This window comes from Episyrphus balteatus, chromosome 1, assembly GCF_945859705.1.
Source record: "Episyrphus balteatus chromosome 1, idEpiBalt1.1, whole genome shotgun sequence".
Classification (NCBI taxonomy): domain Eukaryota; kingdom Metazoa; phylum Arthropoda; class Insecta; order Diptera; family Syrphidae; genus Episyrphus; species Episyrphus balteatus.
Window position 1 is genome coordinate 156,682,258 of NC_079134.1, and position 16,353 is coordinate 156,698,610.

Consider the following 16,353-nt stretch of genomic DNA (forward strand, 5'->3'; position numbering starts at 1 on the left):
AACATCAATGCCATGGCCATATAAAAAAAATTTTGTATTGTAAAAAAAAAAAAATAAATTGCACGACTGGGGTCGCACGTACTTCCTCTTATGCTTAAAGTAACTATAATGTTAAAGCTTTTTATTCAAGAAATTTAAAATTTCATAAGTAGTATAAAAAAATTAAATCTGTTTTTATAATTAATTAAACTCCGTTTTAAATTATCTTAAAAAAAAAAAAAATATGCCATTTTATTTCTTGTATAAAAAGGTATTTTTAGAAAAAAAATTTCGAAAATTGTAGGAGCCGTTTTTTAAAAAAATAATTTTTTATATATAAAAATTTTGTAACATTTTAAAAAAAAAAAGTTGGTATGCCATTTTTAAGAAATAATTAATTTACACATAAAAACTAAATTTCAAAATTTTTCATTGTTCCTTTTTAAAAAAATTGATTTTTCAAAAAAAATTTTGAAATATTTTTAAAAAAACCAAAAATGAGTTTTTTGAAAATTTTCTAAAATTTTATTATTATCTTTACTTACACACTTTTGTATAAAAATTTTCATTTAAATCGGGTTAATTTTGTACGAGATATTCAGAAACGAAAAAAACCGTTCTATGACAGGTACCGTTAATAACGGTACAAAAAATATTTTTTTTATTTCAAAAGTTGGCTCTTATGTGTTGTACTACACACAAAAATTTTAATCAAAATCGTTAGAGCCGTTTTTGAAAAAAATTAACTTTTCTATTTCCGTTATATGACAGGTACCGTTAGTTTTGGTCATAAAAAAAAAATTTCAATTTCCCCTCTAGGGAATCACCTAAAACTGCTAACTACCAAGTTTGAAGAAAATCACTTCACTCGTTTAGGCTGCAGCTCCAGATAGAGACAGACACACAGACAGACAGACAGACAGACAGACAGAATTGCCAGACCCACTTTTTTGGCATTCTCCATCATCGTAATGTCATGTAAAATTGTTATCTCGAGTTCGATTTTTTTTACGAATCCTAAACTTGCCCTATAGTACCTATATCGCAAGTAAAAAACAAAAAGGTGAAATGAGAGCTCCCCTCCCTCCAAAACGGTACATCTTTTAAACAAACACCCTACAAAAGATGTTCTTAATCATTTTTACGTCAGAGAGTCAACGCGTTGACCGATTTCGTTGAACGTGTAATCAAAGCATTTTTGTGGAAAATATTGCCAATATTCGATACTTAATTTGTTTTTTTATTTTTATTTTTTTTTTTATATTACGTTAACTCAGTTAATTTGTTTTTTGTTTGTTAATTATGTTGCTTTTAATGATCAATTCTAACACAATGTTTGTGTTTATTTAAAAAAAAAAAAAATCACGATACCAATAACTACCTTACAACATTCACGCACATGAAATATTTTGTATTTTGCATCTGATAACTTCTTCTTTATATTTTTTAACTACACTGAGGGAAAAGAACAACTTAAAACCACGTTCATTCACATATTTTTTTCGGATTGATTTTGCGTTGAAGACGATAATTTTAAAATCAAAGTAGAACATTGTTAGTTTAAAGTGGTTTTGTGGTTTTAAAATATAAGTACTTAAATCAAAGTTGTTTCAATTTTGCAAAAAAAAAGTTAAAGTTGCGTTTTTTCCTTCAGTGTATTACATACCTATTATTCTGTCAACTTTATTGTCAGAGTAAAATATTTTTGTTTGCTTTTTTCATTTAAAAATAAAGAAGAAACTAAACATATTTAATAATCAAACAAATAATTAAATACTCATACTAATAATAAAACAATGAAAAAAAAAGTATTATTTAAAGGACATAACACTGGCAAACGCAAAAAAAGAATAATCAATAACAACGAATTTACACAGAGCCAACAACTACCACAACAACTAATATCGTCATTTATTTACAAACTATCTTTTTGCAAAAATTTTTTATTTAACAACAAATTTCACGCTAACATGCAACCCTTCGGCATCCCATGTCCATATACAAAAGAAATTGAAGTAATTTTTATTACGTATGGTTCCATCATCATCGTTTGAACCACAATAACCGTATGCTAACACAGAGTGTATGAAACAGAGAGAAACCCTTTATACTATAAAACAAAATAAAAAGAACATAACATCGAATGAAAGAGGACATTTTGAAAGTATATATTCCAACGTCAACGTCATTGTCCGTTTGTATACGTCTAACCATAGTCATCCACCCACTTACAGTTTGCATATGGCATCCGTTTCTACCGGATGTAGATTCAATTTACTTCAAGGTAGTATTTCTGTGTATTTTTTTCTTTCTTCCTTTTGTTTCTTTACTGCTGGCTCTTAATCCTTTTGGCTAGTTCCATTGCTTGATTTCATTGCTGTTCCAAGTCCTTTTTGCTCGTGTATCTACAATTCGTTTTGTCGTGGACAAAAATTCGGGTTAAATTCAATTTTTAGTTTGGTCTGACTGTTTTTGTGTGTTAACGTCATAGCTGCTGATGTTGCCTTGAAATTTTTGGAAGTTATACTCTTGGTATAGTCGAGTCGTCCGATGTCGATGTTGTGTTTGATAGTGAAAGGAGTTAGTGGTCTTTTTTTAATATTCTCAATTTTTAGTTCTAGCTTAATCGGATTATAAGCACCAAAGGTGGTTTTTGCATATATCTCTTGGTCGTCAAATTCAGCATCCGTTCGGCTCTGTTTTATGTTTTTGTTGTGTAGCTCCGCAGTATTGTTTTTGAGTTTTTGAACAAACTAATAAAATATTCATACGAGTGGTAGAAATAAAATCACAAAAATTGTGGTCTGCGGTGTGGATGAGAGAGAGATATAAAGGTAAAATTCACTTACTCGCCGCAAAACAAAACAAATAAAATTGAAGTTTTTTTTTTGGTTTTTCAGTTGCTTTTTGCTTTTTTTCGTGCTAGTGGAAGTTGGTTTTTAAAGACTTTTTAAAAAAACTTGCATTTTTTCTCTTGTGAAAAACTGTTTTATCAGCAGAAGATAACACAAGAAATTATAAAATGATTATGCTAAAGAAAAAATCAAGAAGCATTTTAATAAATTAAAATTTTTGAAAAATGAAAACTACACTTTTTAAAGCTTCTTCAGAAATTATCAATTCATATTGAATAATAATAATTTTGTAACGGTTTTTTAGCAGTTAAAATTTGTTTAACATTCTACAGATTTTTAAAATTAATGAGAGATAATCAAGAATGTAGACAAAAAAAAACTCACGAACGAAGCGAAAATCAGTAAAAAACTACATAAGTTTTTTGACCTAGAATTAGATACCTAAAAAAACCCATGGTTTTGATATTTTTAAAGTTTGTTTTACACAAAACTAGTACCGGTTCTGAAAAAGTAAAAAAAAGTGTCTACATACCTCTATGTTTATAAATTATGATAATCTATATTTTTATAAGGAGCAAAAATTACACGACATTTACAGCCCAAAATTTAATTTTTTTTCTTGGAATCAAAAATCGATTCACTGGACCAAATTTTCAACAATCGCTTAAATCCAACTCTTCGAGAGTATTTAAAGTAAGAAATTGTTATTTTTTATAGGTCCATAGCTGTTGCAGGTTGTTTCTGAATTTCATCGCAATGTTCCAAAATTGCTTCGAAAAGTTTCAAAAGTTTAAACCCCAACTTTTGAAATTTTTCGAAGCAATTTTGGAGCCAAAAAATTTGTTTTTCACCTTCCAAAATGATTTTTTTAAAAGTGTTTGCAAGATTCTAATGTTTTTTTTTTTTTGTTTGAAGTGAAAACTTCTTTCGTATCAAAATGATTTGAAACAAGATGAAACGAAAAAGCGACAGGAAAAATGTATCGATTATAACTTTTCTGTTTTAATAGATAGATGAACAAAATTTATACTGTAGGTAGGTAATAGAATAAATTATTATTGGACAAAATTTCAATTAATTACATATTCAAAATCCTGAGATAATGGTGAAAAGATGTTCTTTTTCTACATCCACTGCACCACTGCCAGTGGCAGTCTGCCACCCGCACTATGAATGTTTATGAAATCGGCCATGAGACTTATGGACTTAGACTTAGTCTTCTAAGCATTTTTATAAAAAATTTGAGGTCATACAATTAATAATTTTACACATAAATTCGGGCCCTTTTTAAAAACATCCTTCCCTGGCCTAGATTTCGAAAAATTCAAAACAAAAAAGTTGTTTTAACTCAAAATCACTCAATTTCAAGATATTCTGTATTCAAAATACTGTATGCCAAAATACTGTATGTCTAAATTCTGTATGTGCAAAATGCTGTACGAGCAAAATTCTGAAAGTCAAAATTCTGTATAGCAAAATTCTGGTTGGTCAAAATACTGTACATAAAAGTTCTGTATATTTAAATACTGTAAAAATGCTGTAAAAAAATATAGTTTTGATAATGTAAAAAAGTGCGCGCACACTTTTGTACATAATCAAAACTATATTTTTTTACAGCATTTTTACAGAATTTTGATATACAGTATTTTGCCGTACAGAATTTTACAAAACAGAATTTTGCATGTTAGTATTTTGTTCATACAGTATTTTGACGTACTGAATTTTGTATTTACAGTATAATGACATACAGTATTTTGACCCCATAGAATTTTGTCGTACAGAATTTTAACAAGGGTTGGGGTCGAAATTCTGTATGGGCCAAAATTCTAATTCCAAAATTCTGTATTTTAAAATTATGTAAATTCAAAATTCTGTATTTTAAAATTCTGTAAATTCAAAATTCTGTATTCTAAAATTCTGTAAACACAAAATTCTGTAAACACAAAATTCTTTATTTCAAAATTCTGTATTCCAAAATTCTGTACTCCAAAATTCTGTAAATGATAAAAGAAAAATTGTTTTGATAATGAAAAAAGTGCGCACTTTTTTCATTATCAAAACAATTTTTCTTATATCATTTACAGAATTTTGGAGTACAGATTTTTGATATTTTCTATGCAGAACCTTGAAGCAGTTTGCGTTCGACAGTTTAAGTTAAGTGTTATGAGTTAATCGTGTTATAAAATGAATTCAGAAAAATGGAAAATATTAAATTATTAAAACCTAATAAAGGAAAGGATAAATTTATGTCGATGGTTTTATGTTTAATAACGAAGAAAGAACAACTAACAAAAAAAAAACATGGAAAATTAAATATTTTTTTAATGAAAAATTTCGGAAAATTTTTCGGAAAATAGGGTACTTAACTCAAATTAGTCATGCACTTAATAACTCCAATCGAATTTTGTCGAAAAAAATTGAATTTATTGAGAAAAATGAAATTCAAGCCAGCAGATTATGAAAATCTCGGAAAACTTATCGGAAAATGGAGCGCTTAATTCAAATTATTCGAACATTCAATTATTTATGTCCAATTTTTTCGAAAAAGTGGAATTTTTTGAAAAAAAAAAATCAAATTCAAGTTAGTATGGAAAATGAAAATATTTTTTTTTAATGGAAAATCTCTTAAATTTTTTTCGAAAATTGGGTAGGTATTTAACTCAAAGCACTAATTTATTCAAGATAATAAAAAAAAAAAATTTTTTCGAAGATCACAGAAAAAAAATTATTTTTGTAAAAAAAAATTTTTTTTTGAATTTTTGTTTGGTACCTGAATATATTAATCCAAACTCGAATTTTTTACTAACAGTTTAAGGCATTTTCTAGTAATTGCTCTGCTAACTTTAAATCGAGTTAGCAGAACATGAAGTTTTTCCAAAAGTAGGGGAGCACTTGATATAACTTTGGGGTACTTGCTCTGCTTACTTGAGGGACATGTTTTAATGTAGAGATTTAGAATTACAGAATTTTTAAAAGCAGAATAATGGATTTGCAGAATTTTGAAAAACAGAATTTTGGATTTACAGAATTTTGAAATACAGAATAATAGAAAAGCAGAATAATGGAATACAGAATTATGTTCATACAGAATTTTTTCTTCAGATACAGAATTTTGGTCATACAGAATTTTGGAATACAGAATAACGACCCGTTCCCTTTTAACAAGCAGAATTATGACCCGCTCCCCTTAAATTTATCTCTCACTATTTTAACTAATATTTTATGTTTTTCTTAACCAAACCGCCAACCAAGTTTATGGGTCAGCCTCATACAATACGGTAAAAAAGAGATCATTTTGTAAAAAATTAAGGACTTGTCACTAATTCATTTGAATAATTAAAGGTAGTAACTTTTTTAACCAATATTCAAACCAAAGAAATTATTACGAAATGAATCTTAATGTCAAGGCATTTCTTCTAAAAATAGATTTGCAGATCATTTAAGTGTATATACATACATAAAGGATGTATAGGTGCAAAATTATACGATATTCAAATACCTAAAAACTTTAAATACAAAAATATATATCTTAAGTTACTCTGCTCTACATAAAAGTCTAAACTATTCTAAGGCATTCTTATGCATTCCAAAACGTCTATACTTACTCAAAAAACACGGACTCCAACAACACGAAATACAAGTTAGTTTTTTTTTTTATTTCTCGCTTAACTCCTTGAAAATTCAAATAAAATGCTGCTATAGCTAAATCAAATTATATCCAAATTCACATCTTTCATGCATTATCCTCCTATATTATGTAAGTAAATGGATTCAATAAATATACGAGAAATTCCAATCTAAAAAGAATATAAAAATTATCTATTTGAAATTGTTCGTGTGTCCTTAATCTTTGAGGTAAGTCCTAATGAATCCTTCTCTATTGCGGAGAAAAAAAAAATATTAATGACATTTATCTAGATACAAATAAAAACAAAATGCTTTTGCCATTAATCCTATTTAAATTTTTCTCCAAAGCTTTCAAAATAAAATCATTTATATCTCTCAATTGAATCCTTATAATTGGCTATATTATTAGCATGAAAGTCCTTATGCCTACAACATACATACCTGATGCACTACAATTTTATTATATTAAAAATTAAAAAAGATATAGCTATTAACTGGTATTTCAAGTTGGAAATGAAATATATCGTCTAATTATTATAACATTTGAATGTCTTCATTAAAAACGCTTTTGCCTAATTTGCTCCTTGCTTAATCTAATAATATGGTCCTGGTTCCTATTATATAGCTTTTATTACATTTCCTGTAAATATCTACATCTACAAACATTTTTTTTTTTTTTTGAAAATATACTTCTACATTTCAACATAGCTTTTTAATGTCATTTTAACCTACTTACATATATTGTAAATAATTCCGTTGAGAGTGATTCTTTTGCAGGGATGCCAACGAGAACTTTTTTCCTAAATTCAATTCTGCCACTTGATTTCTGAATTTGACTCTATTCGCAATGTTAAACCTTTTTTTAAATAAACAAGATTATTTGGGGGGCTTTAAGAATTAGTGCTTTTTAACTAAATAAATTAATTAACATTTCACACTTAAGTATAAATAGTATTCAACTTATTAACTTACTGTTTTTCAAGATTTAAGAATTTAATTTTATTCCTGATTTTAGCGATACATAAAAGAATTTAAAACTACTTCGAATTTGTGTTAATAATATAATTTATTAGACTTGGCATGGCAACCCTATTTATGTCAGATTAAATTGAAATTTTCCCGCCTTGTTTTTTTTTTTTTGTATTTCAAACATTTAACAAAAAATGTTCCATTTTATTATTCTCAGGGATATTGTTAAATCTGTGTGCGCTACAAACGATTCGTTGTGTTGTGTTAGGGAATTGCTATTTTATTTATTCAGGATTTTAAGGATTTTCAAAGTGCCGACTGTTGTATTTATCCTTGGTGTCAGTTGGGAGAGAGAGTATTGTGTCAGAATTTAATTTTGGTTTTATTTCAAAAACAAAAAAAAATACTAACTTGATGTAATGGTAGTGAAAAAATAAAGTCCTCTTTGAAGTTTAAATCAATAAAAAAAAAGGTGGCTTTGAAAGATTAAAACAAAAATTAAATTAAATTGAGTAGTTATTTTATGTCTCTGGATGCTAAGTATGAACTTATTAATTGTGTTTTTTTATTTTATTTTATACTGTCTGAAAATACTTATAATTTTAATTTTTAAAATGTCGTTGAAAACTTACACCTAACACAGTTATTACAGTTTTGTTTTTGTTTTTTTTTTTTTAAATTTTGGAAGTACCTAAACCTTTTCATACATTTCTTAGAACTACACTTAGGAGCAAAAAAACGGAATCAAATAAATTCTTATATTAAAAACAAAAATTCCAATGGTAAAATATTTTTTCTTTAAAGTCTCATGGTCTCATTTTAAAGCTTGAATTTCTTACTTTGAATTGTTGGGGAAAATATAAAAATGCATACGATAGTATTAGCGCTATCTTCCAATAAATTGCACTTAATTTTTTTTTAAAGTTAATTTTCCAGATACTGTCTGTTTCAAATTGCAGTCTTTTTTTCCTTACGATAGTATTAGCGTTATCTGTCAATAAATTGCACTTCATTTTTGTAATGTTAAATTTTCCAGAGGAGGTACACTCTGTTTCAATTTCAGTCTTTTTTCCTAACATGATTCATTTATGTTGATTGGATCTTTATAAAGTGAACAGATTTTTAAGTTCATTTACTTAAAGCTTTTATTTCAAGCTTTTCAATGGTACCATTAACATTCATGTGTGTCAACTACATCCTGATCAATTACCGTTTTTACAAAACCCAGTTTGATTCCATTTTTTTGCTCCTAAGTGTAGTTTTAAAGTAATTAAAAAATTAAAGGAAAATCAAATGACGAGCTGAAAAAATTATAGTAATAGTAGTAATCTTTTTTATGACTTTGCAGAGTTAAGATTAAAATCTTTGAAGTCATATAACTTATTCTATAGAGTCAATAATTTTAATACTTAATAAGCACTTAATTGAAAAAGATACTTAACAAATAATAATACATTTGCACCATCGAGCCGCACAATATTTCTCTTATTTTGTATTAAATATTCATGTGAACAATTCAATAATTAGTTTTAGTGCTAATTTAACAGCAAAAAATCAAAAGTTACTATTACTAGAAAATTTTTCTTTTGAAAAAATATTTTTTTTCAAACACTTCCCAAAAATTATAAAACCGTTCTGAAGAATGTATTAATCTACAGATAAAATAAAAAAAATCGCAAAATTTATTAAATCCAAAAATTGTTTTTTTGGAAAGTTTTCTTCATTTTAGTATTAAAGGTTTTCGTTCAAAAAATGTCCTTAAAATTGGTTAAATCGTTAACGAGAAAGTCAAAATTCAAGAGAACGATTCTATGGCAAGCAGCGTTAATAACATTTCAATTTCTTTTTTATTTTTATTTTGAGAGCAAGGCCTTACGTTTAACAGTTTATATTTTTTTTTATCAAAATCGTTAAAGAAGTTTGTGAAAAACACAAACTTTTCCATTTTGGTCATATCACAAGCAGGGTTAATTTAATCCTAATTAAAAAAAAATTAAAAAAAAAAATGTGTAATATCGAGTACGAATATATTTTTCGAATTATAAAGTTGCCCTGTATTGTATGCGTATATTTCAAGTAAAAATAAAATATATTGTACAAGGAGGAAGGGGGGGGGGGGGGGGGGTATCGTACCAGAAGCCATGAACGAAATTTTTTTAACCTCGTATCGTTTGAAAGTTATACTAAGCTAAGTTAAGAACGGATTATAGATAAGTAGTTGTGTATTCGTTGAGGTTACAAGTGATTCATTATTTTTTGAATAAACTTGAATTTTGACCAGTGATTAAGATCCTTACTAAATAAGGACACATATCGAAAGATTATTTTGGAGAGATGTCTATGTTTTCAAAACTTTAGAATTCTTAAATATGAACAGTTATACCAAAATCTAAGATAAATTTGGTTAAATTTTTAACTTAGGTAAATATCGTGGGCACTATGCCAAAACCAAAAATCGGTAAAATTGTATTTAAAGAAAAAAAACGGTGTCAAAGTTTTGGAAACTCATGCAATCTTAAAGAAACTCGTGCAACGCCTATTGATAGCTTAGGTCTCTAGGCAATAGATGGAGGATTGGGATCGATGCAGTGAATTGAGGGACCGATAACAAGTAAAATGAAGCATTACGATTTTGAAAAAGAAAATTCTATTTCAACGCTTATTCAAGGCGACAATTTGGAACCGCCATTTAGAATAAATAAAAAGTTTTTTTTTTTTTTTTTAATACCAATACTCATCATGGTTTTACGACGAGAAATGGCCATCCAGGGGCGTACACTCCCTTGGGGCAAGCGGGGCAGCGCCCCGGGGCCCCCGACTGACCCTAGGGCCCCTACTCGAGACAATGCAGAGAAGTAAACTGTTAGCATAAACTGAGTTTCGAAATAAATTAAAATGTATTTGAATCACTTCGGATACAAGGGGAAAAAATTATGTCATTCAGTGTAATGTATAATGCATTGGTAGCCACACAATATATATTCATTTAATAAAAAGGCTACCTCAGGGGCCCCAAAAAAATAAACTGCTTTTTTAAAAGAAAAATTATAATTTTATCTTAGGGCCCCCAAAAATATTACTTGAAAAATAATTGCAACCACAAATAATACATTAGGGGCCCCAAAAAATCGCCAGGGGCCCCAAAAGCCTTTACTTCAGGGCGTCAAAAAAAATTAAATTAAAAAAAATTGTTTTTTAAATTAAATTACATTTGTTGATGGATTACTAAATATTTCCTAAGGAACCCCAAAAAATATGACTTCGGGGCTCCAAAAGTATTATATGAAGGGTTCCAAAAAATAAGTTTTCAGGAACCCCGTTAGTTTAGAAGCAATCAAATATTAATTTGGGGGCCCCAAAATCTATTACTAAGGAGCGAAAAAATATTCATCAAATTTTCAGATGACATGAAAAATATTATTTGAGGATCCTCAAAAGCTATTACTTCAGTGGTTCAAAACAATCAAATGGAAAATTTAATATCAATTCAGGGGCCCCAACATAAATATATCAGGGCCCAAAATAAAACTATTACTTTATTTGTGGCATTCCGAATATTACTTCAGAACAGAGGCCCCAATACCTATTAATTCTTGGCTCCAAAAATATTATATTATATTTTAAGGGCCTCTAGGCACTTAATTTTGAGGCCCCAAAAATAATTTTTCAGGGGCCCCGAAAGAAATAAACTATGTTTGATGATGGAAAATCAAATGTGTACATATGTACACTGAACCAAATCCTTACGTAAATACAACGAAAAAATTCGTTGAGCCAACGAAAATTTAATTAATTTTCAGCCGGTGAAAAATTTAATTGGCTCAACGAAATGGCTTTCATACGTTAATGAAGAACTTCATCAACTAACGAAAACTGTCGTATTTTAATGAAATTTTTCATTAAAATTTTCGATCGCGAATTAATGAATTTTTACATCACTTTACGAAAGTTTTTCATCAATTAACGTAAAATTTAATTAAACACGGTGATATTTTTATGTATTTTTTGATTAATTGATGAAAGAACTTTCGTTAGCTAACGAATTTTTTCGTAAATTTTATGAATATTTCAATTAAATTACGAAAAAATATTCGTTTGCTAACGAAACTTTTCGTTGTGTTAATAATTTTTTTTTTAAGATTATAGCAGGTATATATTTATTGGCCTTGTTAAATTATTAACAGTCCAAACAAAAAATTGGCGTTTCGACCCGGTAGAGCTCACTTGGACTCATCACTTGACTTATCCGTGAGACACCTTGTCAAAACGCAAATATTTTTTATATTCAGCTCAACTTACATAGATTTTTAAACAAAAACCTAATGTGAACTATATCCAGCAAGATTAAATTTTTAGTCCATAAAACAGAAATGCACCCGGCAACGATATTTTTTCGTTAACTGATGTATTTTTTCATAAGCCAATGTAATATTTCATTAGTATATGAAGAATTTTCATAAGCTTATGAAGATTTTCGTTAGTTAATGTTGAATTTCATAAGTTAATGAATTTTTTCGTTACTTAATTAAAACTTTGATAAAGTAACGAAAAAGTTCTTATTTTTGTTCTTCAAAATGAGTATGAAATTTTTCGTTAATTGATGAATCTTTTCATTGAATTGGATTTTTTGGCACTAAAAAGGGAGAAAAAGTGTATGAAACGTTTTCATTAATTGATGAAGGTTTTCATATTACGAAAAATTACATATTTTCGTTGAGCCAACGAAAGTTTCGTTGGGAGAACGAAAATGTAGTGTATGAAACAATTTTCGTAATTTTACGAAATTTATTATTTTCAGTGTATTACTTCAGAACAGAGGCCCCAAGAACTATCAATTCTAAGCTAAAAAAATTTTATTTTAGGGGTCTCTAAATATTTTATTTAGGGGGCCCCTAGTACAAGTATTTACTTCTTTTATGATAGAAATTTTAAGTAAGTGAGTATATCAATGTGCATTACGAACTTATTAAAACATTAAAATAAACCTAAAAATAAATAAGCCAACAAAAAAAAATGTATGGCGTAGGTATACGTATTTTTTTTTTTTTTGTACCTAAGGGGCCCCCAAATATCAAAGGGGCCCCAAAATTTAGTCTTGATCCGAGGCCCCGGTGACTCAACGTACGCCACTGGGCCATGCAAATGGTTTTTGACGCCAAAAAAGCACCAAATGTACCCCTGTGCAGCGGTGGGTTGCGGTGTAAGTATTTTTGCAAGGAATATTTTTTAAGTGGCTTGTTGATAAAATTATTTTCTCCTACCTTGGCACCACCAGTTAAAAATCTTCTTTTATTTTTTTAAGCTCAGTTGACAATTATTATGTGAAGAGATTATAAGGGCCAGTTTGTTCAAAGTCGATTATCTTCATCAAGGATTATTCCATAGAAAAATCCTTGATTAAAAGATAATCGAGCGTGAACAAACCGGCCCCAAGTGTCCCAGATTTATCAGATAGTTTTCTTAAAATAAAATGTTGTCAATTCTAATCTAATTTTGAAGAGCTTACAACTACATCTTTACTAAAGGAGTTATAATTTGAGATTTTATAATAAGCCTTCTTTAAAATGTCTTAAGCTGCTGACGCCAATTAAAATTTATCCTCACTTGAAATCTTGCAACTCGATTTAGAAGAAAAGATTAAGGAGTAAGAGGCAAAGGTTGGTCCTAAAACCTCTGGTACAAATAAATACATCCTACGAAGTGAAACAATAGGTACCAAAAACATGCAGGCTACTATGTATATCAGGCTGTGCTACACAGCAACTTTAATTGGAATTTTTTTAAGCTTATTTCTGTAATGTGCATTGGAAAATGTTAGAAAAAAGTATTCTAAAGATGGTTTACTTTTTCTGAATAAAATATATTATAACTTTATTTGTAATCTAAAATCTTGAAGATTTTTCAAAGATTTGACAATTTGCTTCATAGTTCTGTTGTTGAAAAAGCTTCTCAAAGCTCTAAAATGCTAAAATTATACGATCTTATATCAAAAATATTTTTGTAAGCTTTAACATTTTCAATAAATTAACTTAAACAACAATAATGTTTCAAATTTTGTTTGAACCCTTATGTGAAGAATCGATAGGTATGTAATTCCATTTACCATAATTCGACTGAATACTACTTAAATTTAACGTTATTTTTATACAAGAGGCTTCCGATTTTGGGCTGAAATTTTATTTTTAAAGGCTTACTATTTTAGACAATTTTATTTGAAGGATTGAACACAGACTAAGATTCCAATACTTTTCTATGTAAAAATTATTTCAGTCATTATTTTTATATTCAAATTTTGATTACGTTACGTGATCAACTAATTTACTTTTTTTTCATTTATAGGCAATGAATGTCTCCTTTAATTCTTCGTAAATTGTCATCTTTTAAAAAATACACATTCAAAGGTCCTTTCTTCTTTCCCATAAAACTTTCACCAAAAATTAAAAAAAAAATCCCAATAATTATTCTAATAATAAAAATAATTAAAAACAAATTAAATAGGTATACTATTTAATATTCAAATTAGTTCATTTTTTACGACACAACACCTCAACATTTTTTGTTGATTTGCTTTATATTTATGTTTCTTTTCTTGCAAATTATATATTTCAGCACCCACAACAGCAGAAAAGAAACAAAACTAAACCTTGTTTAATTAAATTTCTGTTTCGGCAAGGACGAATAAAAATATACCTCTACTCCAGTTTCTTATTATTATTTGCTTGACCTCAAAAAAAAAAAAAAACATATCTGCGCAAAAAAAAAACTTTTTTATATTTTTCTGACTCGAAACGAGAATAGCACCCCATCCAGTATTAATTCTCTATCCTTTGTTTATATATTTTATATATATATATATTTTTTACCATCCTGCGCTATTAAATCTTTCATAGCTCAACTCGGTAAAAAAAAATGCAAATAAAAAAAAAAACTTTTTTTTTCTTAAAACAATGAATTTACCTGTGATAGCCATTGTCCGGGTTTTGGACTGCAAAACAATAGCACACTGACTGTTCCATGCTAGTCCCCAAAATTTTTTGTGGTAGCAATCAAAGTCTTCGTCATCATTGCCATAAAACAATACACCATAACCAACACCAACACAATCATAACAACCGGATGTTAGTCCATTGTAATCCTTATGATCCAAAAAAAGAAAAAAACTGAAAAAAAAAAAAAAAAATGTTATATGAACTCGAAAAGCATGGCTCTGGAGAGGTGCAACCTTTTCATCACCCATACGAGGTGAGTGGGTTTTTGTTGTGGGTAAGGATACTTGAGCCTACTCAACTGAGAACGACACAACACCAAAACCACCCACCGACCGACCGACACGACACCGCCACCCTCTCTTAACTGCCTTCTATCAATTGCAGCATTCAGCATTCCGCATGTCACGTTATAAGGTTCTTTGTTTTGAATCGATTGTGTTTGGGAAACGGATTTCGGATTCGGCATTTACATTCCGCAACGGAAGGATGCAGCTTGTGAAATTTTTGCACAGCGCATCCGGGCGCGTTGATTTTTCTCTTCACTTCCGGTTCGACGCGCGACTAATTTTAAATAATTTGTCCGCCATACCACGTGTCAGTGTTTTTACACAAGGACGATTTTATTTCGTGGTTTTTTTTTATTTTAGGCTTTAATTTTGAAGAAAAAAAAACCGTTTACACTTTACTCTCAACTCAACACTGTGCATGTGAATAATTTTAAATAACTGCATATATTTAGATCCTTTTTTTTAGTCCTTTTTTCTGTATATTTTTTTTAAGTATAATTGCAATTTCGTGTTTGTGCATAATTTTTTTTCGCGCGCATTCTTTCACTTGGTTAAGTTTTGAACTTGCCTTCTCTGTCTATAAAAAAAAAAATAAATAAAACATTATTGCTCTCAGTTTGGTTGTTCGCGGTTAGTTAATTTGAACATTATTTTTTTTATATATATTTTGTTTGTTATTTAAAAATAGAAAATAACAAGAATTTTAAATAAATAAATATTTATTTTATATATTATTTTTTTCTGTGTAATTTTTCTATTTTTTATTATAGACTGTGGTCGTCAGGATGTCGGTCACGATATCAAGGCTCTGTTGGTCGGTTAAAGTTTTTAAAGCGACCATTTTGTATTATAGGTAAGTTTCTAATAAATATTTTTATTTTTATTTAATTAAATGATATAATAATTATTTTTAACAGATGTAGTTACAATAGCAGCATCACTAGTAGTATTAGGTATGGGAACATCCGGTCAAGTGTTTGCAACAAGTGCGTTACGTGGCCTTAGATTTTTCCAAATATTAAGAATGGTTCGAATGGATCGACGTGGTGGCACGTGGAAATTATTGGGAAGTGTCGTCTATGCGCATAGACAAGTGAGTATATATTTAATACGATTTTAATTATACATTCGAATCGGAATTTTGCTACGATTCCCGAAAAAATAATCACGGAATTCGTCCTTAGTGGAAAATTTCATAGAAATCGTCACCACAACCGGATTTTGTTTGGGAATCGTAGAAATTTTTCGATACGATGGAATACGTGATAAGGCCGAATACAAAAATTTGCTTTTTTTCATCGTATGAAGTTTAAAAAAAAACCGAAAATCGTATAAATTTTACCCAGTAAAACTCAAAAAACCTATCAAAAAAAAAATTTATGGAAATGTTTTCGAGATACAAATTTGTGAAGTTTTTGTTTTTTTTGAAAGCATTTAAAATACATAACTAAGAATTCGAGCAATATCTTGAAATCTAAATATCCTATTTGAGCATTTAAATAATAGGATTACTGGAATAAAAGAGGAAAGGATATTAAAATAACTATAGGTCAAAAGTAAAAAAAAAAATTAAATTTAAAAATATAGGTACATTGGGTAGGTACCTTATGCAAAAATTTTTTTGAAAATTTTTCAAGGTTTAAATGC

General features: G+C 28.5%; 1 protein-coding gene across 10 annotated transcripts in view; it reads left to right on the forward strand.

Annotated features, from left to right (window-relative positions):
* LOC129921530 (potassium voltage-gated channel subfamily KQT member 4) overlaps positions 1-16,353 on the forward strand; it is a 331,029-nt gene that overhangs the window by 263,049 nt on the left and 51,627 nt on the right. For all 10 annotated transcript variants that reach the window (XM_056003398.1, XM_056003400.1, XM_056003392.1 and 7 more), the window contains 2 exons: positions 15,477-15,559; positions 15,624-15,799. In XM_056003398.1, coding sequence (XP_055859373.1) covers positions 15,477-15,559; positions 15,624-15,799 — 259 coding nt within the window. The remainder of the gene's footprint in view (positions 1-15,476; positions 15,560-15,623; positions 15,800-16,353) is intronic.